General features: G+C 46.9%; 1 protein-coding gene across 1 annotated transcript; it reads left to right on the top strand.

Annotated features, from left to right (window-relative positions):
* Nucleotides 1-657: 657 nt before the first annotated feature.
* On the top strand, nucleotides 658-2,982 carry LOC127310748 (uncharacterized). The gene has a single exon (XM_051341393.1). It carries the CDS (start codon nucleotides 658-660, stop codon nucleotides 2,980-2,982), a length of 2,325 nt encoding a protein of 774 aa, XP_051197353.1.
* The last annotated feature ends 9,438 nt before the right edge of the window (nucleotides 2,983-12,420 follow it).

Below are 12,420 nucleotides of genomic sequence, written 5' to 3' on the forward strand. Positions count from 1 at the left end.
ACATTACGTCGTTTTTCAGAACCAAAAAGAAAAGCCATCGGCGAAGAAGTCAATCGGCTCCAAAAAGCTGGTTTTATTCGAGAGCTCAAGGAAGCTGAGTGGGTAGCCAATCCAGTCATGGTGCCAAAAAAGGATACAACGGCTCTTCGCATGTGTATCGACTACACAAGTCCCAACAAACATTGCCCGAAGGACCACTTCCCGTTGCCTCGCATTGATCAAATAGTCGAGTCTACGGCAGGCTGCGATCGCCTCTCTTTCCTCGACGCGTATTCAGGATACAATCAGATCAAGCTCAAGAAGGAGGATCAGGAATTAACTGCATTCATAACTCCACATGGTGTTTACTGCTACAACGTCATGACCTTTGGATTAAAAAACGCAGGCGCAACCTATCAGCGGTGCATGCAAGCTTGCCTCGGAGAGCAGATTGGCCGTAATATCGAGGTTTGCATTGATGACATCGTCGTCAAAACCAGAAACGCGACCATGCTCATTGACAATTTAAGGGAAACTTTTAATAACCTCGACAGATACAAAATCAAGCTGAATCTGAAGAAGTGTTTCTTCGGGGTGCCAGGAGGCCAAGTACTTGGGTACTTTATTTCAGCAAGAGGAATAGAAGCAAATCCCTTAAACATTAAAGTTGTTCTTGATATGGAGCCACCCAGAAGTTTACAGCGAGTGCAGCAGTTGGCAGGACCTTTGGCAGCTCTTAGTAGGTTCATTGCAAAACTAGGAGAAAAGGCCTTACCATTCTACCAACTGATGAAAAAATCTGAAAAATTTGAGTGGACAGCAGAAGCGCAAGACGCCTTCGACAAACTGAAAAAGGTCCTGTCGACCTCTCCAGTTCTCGTAACACCAAGGGATAAGGAGCCAATGCTACTTTATATAGCTGCAACTGTTCAAGACGTCAGCTCCGTCCTCGTCGTCGAACGCGAAGAAGAAGGAAGAGTACATGGCGTGCAACGCCCCGTTTATTACCTCAGTGAGGTCCTCACACCCGCGAAGCAGCGATACCCTCACCATCAGAAGCTGGCATATGCAGTATGGAGGGCAGCATGGAAATTACGGCATTACTTTGCAGAACACCCAATTGTTGTCGTCTCAGAAGCTCCATTGAAAAACATACTCACCAATCCAGAAGCGACAGGCAGGGTATCTCAATGGGCTATCGAGTTAGCACCGCACGATATTACCTACGTCAATCGAACAGCAATCAAATCCCAGATCCTTCCCGATTTCTTGGTTGATTGGATACAGTCGCAAATCTCAGCAGCACCCGATATGTCGGGTTCATGGACAATGTACTTTGACGGGTCTAAGCGCAGTTCAGGTGCAGGAGCGGGAGTAGTGCTAATCTCGCCACAAGGAGACAAAATGAGATATGTTCTAAGGATGAACTTTTTGTTACCAACAAATAATGAAGCAGAGTACGCAGCATTACTACACGGTATGCGTATGGCCAAGGCATGTGGAGCTACTCATTTAGATATTTACGGAGATTCGAACCTCATAGTACAGCAGTCGATGAATCTGTGTGATGCTATTAGTGACAACATGATAGCCTATCGCCAGATGTACCAGTCAATGGAAGCTAAATTCGAAGGCTGCGAGTTAAAACATATTGGCAGGGCCAGCAACGAGGAAGCCGATGCTCTGGCTAATATCGGTTCCACATGTTCTCCTATACTAGATGGAGTCTTCTATGAAGTCATCACTCAAAGGTCTATCAAAGTACAAACTTTGGCAGCTCCAGAAATATCGGCTACTGGCGTAGGGGCTACGTCCCATGAAGCTGCCGAAGATGTCATTACTGGATCTAACCAGCAAGTCCTTCTCCTTGAACCTTTATGGACTGAACCTTTCTTGGCATACCTGATGGAGCAAAGGTTACCGGATGATCCAGTAGAAGCAAAACGCATCATGCACCGGTCTAAAGCATACACCGTGGTCGATGGCGACCTCTACAAACGAAGTATCTCTGGCATCTTTCAGCGGTGCATCGCCATCGATGATGGAAATGCTCTATTGCGTGAAATACACGAAGGGACATGTGGCCATCATGCCAGTAGCAGAGCACTTGTAGCCAAAGCTTTTAGAGCAGGATTCTATTGGCCAACAGCGGCAGCCGATGCAAGGGACTTAGTTCGGAAATGTGATCCTTGCCAACGTTTTGCGCCAAAGCCTCATGCACCCGCCACAGATTTGATGACAATACCTCTGGCCTGGCCTTTTGCACAATGGGGACTTGATCAAGTTGGTCCGCTGCCGAAATCATCACCTGGTGGCCATACTCATCTACTAGTCGTAGTCGATAAATTCACCAAATGGATTGAGGATATACCAGTCATGAATCAGACAGCCAAAACCGCTGTCAAATTCTTCAGAGGAATAACTTGTCGTTTTGGTGTGCCTCATAGCATCATTACAGACAATGGAACTAATTTTGATTCTAAGGAATTCCACCAATTCTGTGACAACAATGGTATCAAGCTCAAATTTGCTTCGGTTGCACATCCTCAGACCAACAGGCAAGTGGAAAGGATCAATGGCCTAATATGCGACGGTATCAAAAAGCGCCTCATGGGTGTAGCTGGAGCTTGGGTCGAAGAATTACCATCAGTACTCTGGAGTTTGCGGACTATGCCAAATAGGCCTACGCAATATACTCCGTTCTTCCTTGTCTACGGAGCCGAAGCAGTTTTGCCAGCCGATGTTCGCTTTGAAGCACCACGGGTGGCTGCATATACAGAGACAACTTCAGTTCACGCATTACAAGATGCTGTAGATCTTCTTGATGAGGCTCGAGACATCGCCCTAGCCCGAACAACAGTATATCAGCAAGCAATACGGAACTACCACATTCGAAGAGTCCGCAATCGAGGATTTAGAGTTGGTGATTTAGTATTACGGCTGAAGCAAGAAAGATCCTTGAAACTGAAATCTCCATGGGAAGGGCCGTTCATCGTCACCTAAGTAATACCGGGTGGAGCCTATCGCCTCAAGAACCCTGCTTCGGGAAAAGATGTTGGAAATCCTTGGAACGTTGCATACTTGCGACGATTTTATGCACAGAATTTGACCTCTTTTCTTCACTACATGGAGGCTTATTAGCCTGATACACATTATGAATAAAATTTCCGGTTCAGTTTGCATTATTCTTCATTTCCAACAAATGTTCGGGCTTTTTATCGACTACTACACCCATCGGGAGCTTCGGCTAAACTACGCGTCAAAAGCTTACCCGATAATACTCGGGGGATGCGAGAAATTATTACAATATCGATAATTAATTAATACTCCCGTCAGGAGCTATGGTTATCGATATAAATTTTTACAATGTTGATAATTAATTAATACTCCCGTCGGGAGCTATGATTATCGATATACTACAAATCCATCCAAGCCTCAGATAAATCATCGAGTGCTGCAGTTGATGGCAACAGTACAACTTACAAAAAGGCTCATACCGGTGCACCGTGTTACGAAGCCAAACAAAAAGCGTCTAATCCCTCATTTACTCGAAGGGTGTCGCACTTATAAAACTTACAAAACGACTCTGCAAAACTTGCGATTAGAACAGGGTTGTCGAGTGAGCAAACTGATTTGATCACTCAGTTGCCTTCGACAAAATATTTCAGCCGGACTTACAAGTTCAACAATTCATAATGATGTCTAAAAAGAACATCAAATACATACGGTATTACTCCTTGCGACGCAAGGTTATCATAAAATGGAGAAGATCTTTACAAAAACTATACTATATATTACAGCAAGGTCCCTTGATCTTCCTGGTTCTTTGCATCCCTTTCAGTACCTACTTCCATCCTAGAGATAATAAGATAAGCAGGATGTCTAGCTATGGGATAATATTGATCTAATCTTACATCAACGTTCACTATGGATTCCAAATCTATGGTCTGGTGGCATGCCAAAACTGAAGCAAGTGCAAGCTCGGCTCCAGCAAGAAGTTCTTTACGCACCAAAGATCGGATTCTAGACGGGGCCTTAAATCGATTGAATAAAGCAGACAAAGTTTCGGGTGCTGGATCCAACGGAAACATAGTCTTCCATACCATGGAGAGATGAGCATGGTACTTGTCAAAGTAATAGTGGACCTTCTTAGCTCGATATTCAAATTTCGCCACAATCACGGCCTTTGACTGAATGGACCACAACTCACACTTCGGGTGAGTAATATCGGTCATCGCTGCAATCTTCTCATGGATTTGCTTATTCTCTGCTGATTCATCGAAAGCAACGACTTGTGAAGACAAAGAACAAATCAGTAGAAGATCATTCAGCAATAGTAAAACAAAACGAAGTGGTTGACTGCTTACAGCTCAAGCTCTCGGTGGCCACTCGAAGGCGATCCAAAGCATGTTGCTCGACTGCAGCAGCAATTTCATTCTTTTTCTTCACCAAAGCCGCCATGGTATGAAGACTAGTTATGTCTTTGTTCAGCCGGGAAATTTGATCATGTAAGCTCCGTACAAGCTCCGATTCATCAACAGCAGAAGAATTTAGAGAATTTTCGGCACAAAAAGAAGTCGAAGGAATCTGCAACAAGATATTTTACTCTCAAAGGAACATCGATAAAAGGTGGAAAACTCCCATCGGGAGTGCACACAAATAGCATTCAAAAGATTGTCAAATACTGGCAACAGAGCCAGTCAGCTTAATTCGATACAGGTTAAGACTAGAATGTATTCGAGTTACAACTAAAAATAAGTAGGCCAGGCTTAATCAAGCATGTGTCGATGAACCAGGAGCAGCTTCGGATGCAGTTTTGTTCTTGTCCTCTTCAACCAGTTTAAGAAGCCGATTAGCACACAGCATTGAGGATTGCTTAAAAGGCTCAAGGTCGATGAGACAGTTGTCAGCATCCACTGGTAGCGCCTTGGATAGCTTTTCCAGATCAGAACCAAGCCCGTGCCCCATCAAAAGCTAGAAAGTAAGGACTGCTCCGTAAAGATGAGAGCGTCGCTTCAGTACCTCAATGGCGTCAGAAGATTCGACGAAGAAATTTTCTGCCATCTCTCCAAGGGTTTTATTTTGATCCAACTTTGGGAACCTCATCGAAAATAGCTTCGATAAAGCCCCTTTAGCTTTCTTCAAAAGACCTTGGAGTTGGTCACTGGATTCAGTCGCAAATGACAAGGCATCCAACATTGAGTCCACTCGAAGCTTGCTTCTACGATCGACGGGCATATCGGCCGTGCCTGGAAAATTATAAATAAGCAATTCATCGCATCTAGGAGATATTCTGGAAAAGTATCATACAAGTATGGAGGAAAACTTACTCAGCAAATTCGTAATGGACTCTCGAAGGGCACCCTCCTTTTCATCGGCCTCCATGAAAGCCTTGTGCTGTGCTTCTTGATCGTCCTTCATCTTCTTCTTCAGCTTCTCCAGTTCCTCCTTTAAGCATGTATTTTCGCCTTGCACTTCAGCTGCTAGCTTGTTGGCTTCCATTACTTGGTCAGCCGAAGCTTTAACAGCTTTGCGAAGCTGGATGTTCTCTGCTTCTAACCGACTGAGTTGATCAGCAAAATCTGCTACAGCATCAACTGTGGCATAGATTGGCTGCAACAAAGGAATTGAAAAAGTATGTCAGAACAACAAGTATATCTTAGCCTACACTTGACTCCTTTCAAAAAGCCAATCATCGGCTCGGGGGCTAGCAGGTACTATGATTATTATCTATTACTTACGTGATCACGCGAAGATGAAGGAGTGGAAGCAGTTGTTGGAGGGATAATCGTTGACATAGGAACCTTGGCCACAACTGATCGTGGCGGAGGAATGGTCATTCGATCAACCTTGGGCATCGATTCCTTCGAAGATTCTGCCTTTTCAGACAATATTTTTTCCCTCTTTGAGAGAGGAATCTCGTCATCGTCTTCAGAGCTGAATGGAATAAAAGTCAGTGAAGCCGAAAGAAATTAAATACAAGCAAAAAGAAATAAGAAGACAATTACGATATGGATTTGATGTCATCTTCATCTGCAAAGACCCTTGATGGCCTTTTCGAAGGTTGAGGAGCCGAAGTATCTCGAGAAGGAGCAGGAGAGACAGCTGTATCGGCATCATCATCTCGTCCACTAAGACTCGAATCCGCCGTCGTTATCAGCTCCTCATTAATCCTCCTGTGACGCATGGATTTAACATGTGCATCGTCTTCAGGAACTTCATCTTCCAAAGCATCGCTATCCTCCAGGATGTGCTGATCATCTTCAGTTTCCTCAGAAACATCATCATCTTCTGGAGCTATTCCACTTTCGGGTGTAGGTGGATAGCATTGAGCAACAGTAGAAGCCTGTCGAAAAGATAGGGCAAACAACTTTTGCCTCAGAAGGAAGGTGTTTAAGATCAAGAGGAGGGCGAGCCGAAGTCATAACAATGTTGTCCTTCTTGCTGCGGCAAGTCAGGGGCCGCACCTCATCTCGAAGATCCTCATCAGATAAATCGGTTGGACTGATCCTCGACTTATCCGACGCGCCAGTGTACAACCACAACTGATGAACCCTTGACATCGCTGGCTACACCCGATGCTTCAGGAACACTAAGACTACCTCAGTGCCGCACATCGTCTGACCACCTGCGTTCTTCAGGTCAAGGACCTTGTCATACAGTTGATCAGCTAGAGCGTTTTCTTCGGTAGTCATAGTGTTTTGCCAGGATTTCTTCGGCACGGCAGCAAGGACATCTTCAAATGGTGGCAGATTGGAGCGCCGTCCTGGTACCGAGATATCCCAGAGATAAAACCACTTCTTTCGCCAGCCCTGAACTGACTCCTTCATCGGATAGTTAAAGTAGCTGACCTCCTTTCTGACGATGAAGCCAACGCCGCTGATGACAGGAGGGCTGTCATTGCCATTGTGGCGTTTGACGTACAAAATCTTCCTCCACAAGCCCCAGTGAGGGTCAATGCCGAGGAAAGCCTCACATAAAGTGATAAAGATCGAGAGATGAAGAATGGAATTGGGAGTCAGCTGCCAAAGCTGGATCCCGTAGAAGAAAAGGAGAGAACAGAGAAATTCATGGGCAGGAAGAGAAAGCCCGCGGAACAAGAAGGCAGCAAACATGACAGTAAAGCATTTTGGAGGCCTTGGGCGAGAGGCAGAACCTGGGTAAATGAAATCCGATTCGACAGAAGAGATGAGGCCAAGCGTCCTCATCTTGTTCTCCTCGCGCTTGGAGATGGTGGAAGCACACCAGTCAAGACCGACCTTGGCCGAGCTTGCAGTAGCGCTGGAGCTAGTGGTTCCCTTCTTCTTGCCCATGGTCGCTGAACTCGTGAAAGCAGAGGCAATGGCAAGGAGGAGGCAAGGAAGAAGATGAGCAGTATGGGGGCGTAAAAAGTGAATACGGGGAAAAGTCCTCTATTTATAATAGTGAATGACTGGAGATCGTGGCCGTTACTTTGACAATCGTGGGAAGATGGGCGAGGATCTAGTCATACACGTGTCCTGAAGGGAAGGTAAAACTGGCGGCCCATTACTTCCACTACGCGCGGAAATCGAGGAGGCACCTCGGTCAATGCACAAAGACTAGTCATTTCCTAACTGACCGCGCAGAAGTAGGGTGGGCCCGTCAGGTCACGTCCTATCAATCAAGCCGCCGCGGTAGTGATGTCATTGATGATGTCACAGAAAATATCGACTCATCATGAAGCATCCGAAGAGAATTAAAACGACGAGTTGCTTGACTTGAGTCTACGCACGGTTGCAAGCATCCGTCCCTAGACTCGGGGGCTACTCCCATCGGGAGCGCTGGACGCGCACCCGATAAAAAACTACGGACTCGAAGATTTCAAATCATTTCCAGAATCATGTCCGGGGACTTGATTCGGAGTAGAGTAACGTTGTTTTGTCATCGGCAGTTAACCAGTATTGGTTTATCAAGTAAAACTGGGCACGTTACTCAGAATCATTTACGTACTATCAATGGGCGTGGCCTAATTCGAAGATATTGAAGACCCGATATACAAAAGTTATCGGATGAACACGATGGTTTACAAAAGGTATCGGCAGTGAAAGAAGCAGTCGAGTAGTACAACTTGAGTCTACGCGCGGTTGCAAGCACCCGCCCATAGACTCGGGGGCTACTCCCATCGGGAGCGCTGGACGCGCACCCGATACAAAAGACGTTTATGATTCGAAGAAGTTCAAGATCTTCCGGCAATTATGAATGTTCGACAGAAGACAATTTTAGTCCCTGCCCGAAGCTTCTACGGCCAGACACTCGGGGGCTACTGATGTGGGCATTACCCTTCGGGTAACTAGTATTACGCTACCTCCTACGGCCCGACCAGGGGCCCGTGAAGATTATCCATCGACCAAGGTGGGCCGTTATGTCGGTTCCAAAGAAGGATTTTTGAAGAACAAGGCAAGAAGACGAAGAAAGAAGGAAAGTTTAGACATAGGACTCTTTGTAACCTAGTCGTACCCGGACAGACCTCTCGAGACCTGGCTCACAATATAAGGGCCAGGAGAGGGTCTGCCGGGGGACACACAATCAATTTAGCCATAACCACCGTAAGTCTAGAGCGAGGACATACCTTGGGCTCGCATATGTTTCTGTTGTACCACTCTGAGGGAGGTAACATGAGTGAAACGGTGTTTCACTTGTGTTATATCAACGACTTGTGTACTACACCATGCAGTGGTACGCTGGGTCACCACAGCTAATTAGATGACACTCCACTGAGAGGGCCCAGAGCATATCTATCTGTCATTAGGATGGACAAATTCCACTCTTGATCCATACGCCCAATGTTCAAGAAATCGTTAATCGTTAACATATCGGTCAACCCAAAAATGAAGATTAATCGCTTATCGGCCGATAAATCGATTTTATCGGTCGGCCATTTATCGGCATTTTTTCTTGTAAATCCTAAGTTTTAGCATACCAATTTCTATATTATGCTATGTAAAAACAATATTGGAGCATTGAAAAGAAGTATTACCTTGATCCCTTGCATTTGAAAGAATATTAATGGAAATTTTGCGCCAATCCACAGTTCTACAAAACTATATGGGACAAAAATATCGACTTCTAGACCGAATTTTAGCGAAATTTCAGCGAAAATCGGGCGAAATATCGGCTATCACACTGAAAATCGATGCAATATCGGTGCCAGCGATAAATCAACCGATATGCCAAAATCTTATCGGTTACCACCCGATTCACGATTAATCGACCGATAACTCGTTATCTCGGTCGATTTTTTGAACAATGCATATGCCTCAACTCATACTTTCCGAATACTTAATCCCATCTTTATAACCACCCATTTACGTCGTGGCGTTTGATGTAATCAAAGTACCCATCCGGTGTAAGTGATTTACATGATCTCATGGCCGAAGGACTAGGTAACTATGTATTGATAGCTTATAGCAAGACGAACTTTACGACTTGATCTTATGCTACGCTTATTATGGGTGTGTGTCCATTATATCATTCTCCTAATGACATAACCTTGTTATTAACAACACCCAATGTTCATGATCAGGAAACCATGATCATCTATTAATCAACAAGCTGGTTTAACAAGAGGCTTACTAGGGACTCTTTATGTTTACATAACACACAAGTATTAATGTTTACGGTTAATACAATTATAGCATGGAATGCAAACATTTATCATAAAAACAAAGATATAATAATAACCACTTTATTATTGCCTCTTAGGCATATCTCCAACATTCTCCCACATGCACTAGAGTCAATAATCTAGATTACATGGTAATGTACCTAACACCCATGGCGTTCTGGTGTAGTTCATGCTTTGCTCTAGGGAGTGATTTAGTCAACGGATCTGCGACATTTAGATCTGTGTGCACTTTGCAAATCTTTATGTCACCATCTTTGACATACTCGCGAATCACATGAAAACGTAGCTTGATATGCTTCAGCCTCATGTGTGACCTTGGCTCCTGTGCATTGGCTATGGCACCCATGTTGTCACAATAGATGGTCATCGGGTCCAACACACTAGGAACCACACCAAGCTCAGTAATGAACCTCTTCATCCATATCGCTTTTGACGAAGCCTCCGAAGCAGCTATGTATTCATATCCAGTTGAAGATTTCGCCACCACGCTTTGCTTGGAACTCATCCAGCTTACTGCTGCACCATTCAAAATAAACAAGTACCCAGATTGAGACTTAGAGTCATCTGGATCAGTGTTCCAACTAGCATCGGTGTAACTGGTTACAGCGAGCTCTTGGTCACCTCCATAACAAAGAAACATATCCTTAGTCCTTTTCAAGTACTTCAGGATATTCTTGACCGATGTCCAGTGTTCCATTCCAGGATCACTTTGTGTTGGGGGGATAACCCCCGGTATGCCAAAGGCATGCCAAACCGGATGGTTTGAGCCATCGAGATACCGGTTTAATGTTCTTACCGGAAGCCTAGCAGGAATCCGGGAGAGCAAGGCTAAGCCGGTATCCCCAAAGGGGTATGCCGGAACCCGGTATAGAAGATACCGGAAAGGAGTGCCTGTCGGCAGGACTGGTCAAAGATTCTCTTCAGAGCAAGAAGACAAGGATGAGCTAAGCAAAGTAACTTTATTCAGAGCCCTGGCGCCAAAGAGAGAGGTGACGGAGAAAGAAGCCGGAGGACGTCAGCCTCTATGATAAAAGAAGGCCCCGATGTCACCTATGATTAAAGTAGCTTTGTACAGTAACTCTGTAAAGTAGTTTGTCCAGTCAAAGATGCCATTAGGGTTTCTTGCACTGTAAGCCACCCTCTCCCCTATATAAGGAGAGGGGGCAGCCCTCCTTGCGGGCACGATATGTTGAGATAGACATTACGAGGCGCATGTATGTAAGAAGGCAGAGCCTGTAACCTGTGTGAATCTATGAACATGGTGATCTAGAGGGAGTCTTTCCTTGTGTCTTTCTTCTTCAACCTCTGGCCCTGGCCAAGTTCTTGAGGAAACCATCCGGAATCTCTTCCCACCTGATCACAAACCCTCCCCCGAATCCTCTTGCGTCCATTCGGCCCCAATCTAAGCCATCCTATGGCATCTGCTCGTTCACCACGACGACAGTTGGCGCCCACCGTGGGGCATGAAGTGGCGCTTGATGGAGTTCACATTCGGGCGGGCGTCCTCGAGGTCTCCGGCGAGCGTACGGTGTCCGCGTTGGTGCAGAGCATCTACGCCATGGACTTCATCAACGACAACGCGGGCTGCTTCGCCAACGGCGGCGTCTTCCCCAAGAACGGCCGCATCATCGAGTTCGGCAGCCACCGCGTCTACTTCGGCACCGTCCCCGTGCGCCAGCGCCTCTCGCCGGTGCTGGTGGCACCGGACCCGCCAAGATGGCTCTGTGCTGGCCGCGCCGCCGGCAGCGTCGAGGTAATGATGACCGGTGTGGCTGGTGCAGGAAAGGAGGTTGCGGCTGAAGGTGCCGGTCGCGCGGTTTCGACCCGTGCGGCTAAGCCACCGCTGGAGCGCGGCGCAGGCGCAGCGGGAGCATCATACGCGCCACCGGAGACACCGCTCCAGGTGGCGATGAACGTCCTCGCCACCCCCATCGCGCAGAACATCGACCCGGCAGCGGCTCAGGCGGAGCTGGAGGCGCAGCGCCAGAAGATGCTGGAGAGCGGCAAGGACATCGTCAGGGCGCAGCGCGAGCTGAACCTAACCGTACGTGAGTATAACGCTGCCCATGGCTTTGCTTCTGTTAGCGCGCATGCTGCTAGGATGCCGGAAAACCGGCTAAAAGCTCGCAACCTAGATCAAGATTTGCGCAAAGAGATTCTTACCGGCAAGAGCGCCTCTGCATCTGTTAGCATCGTGGAAAAGCCTAAGTATAGCAGCCCGGATAAAACTATAAAAGCTGCTAAGGCTGCAGTAGAGCTGTGCGAGTCGCTTTCCGGAGAGGCTTTGGTAAAGCAGCAAGAGCGTGTTAGAGAGCTGCTGGAAACCATAGAGCAGCAAAATGCTGAGCAGCTGGCTAAGCTGAACAAGGCAGCGGCCTCAAAATCCGCGCGTTCGACCAAGAATGCCGGTAGCAAGTCCCATGGGCAGGCTTCGTCCCCCCATCCGGATAGAAGAAGAGAAAAAGATGTGAATGCGCAGCAGATGACTGTGTACGATCCGGTTCTTGCCGGAAAGCAACAAGCCGGGCAACATGATGCGGGTAGAAAAAGCCAAGGGGCAGAGCGCGGCTACGCCAGAGGCTATGCCGGAAACAATCATGCCGGTAGATATGAGACCGGGCAAAACTATCGAGCTGCAAGGGCAGCGTACGATGAGGAGGAAATAGATCCCCCAAGGTACCGGCAGGCAAGGGCCGCGGTACCGGAATGTTACGATGAAGCCGATTCTACAAGACCGGCAGCATACCGGAACCCATTGGGAGAACGCCTGGGAGAAAGATACTTACCGGAGCGGG

The sequence above is a fragment of the Lolium perenne genome, chromosome 6, assembly GCF_019359855.2.
Source record: "Lolium perenne isolate Kyuss_39 chromosome 6, Kyuss_2.0, whole genome shotgun sequence".
NCBI classification, from domain to species: domain Eukaryota; kingdom Viridiplantae; phylum Streptophyta; class Magnoliopsida; order Poales; family Poaceae; genus Lolium; species Lolium perenne.

What these genes read in the sequence shown, in the direction of transcription:
- LOC127310748 (XM_051341393.1), top strand. Translation starts at nt 658, where the DNA reads ATGGAGCCACCCAGAAGTTTACAGCGAGTGCAGCAGTTGGCAGGACCT.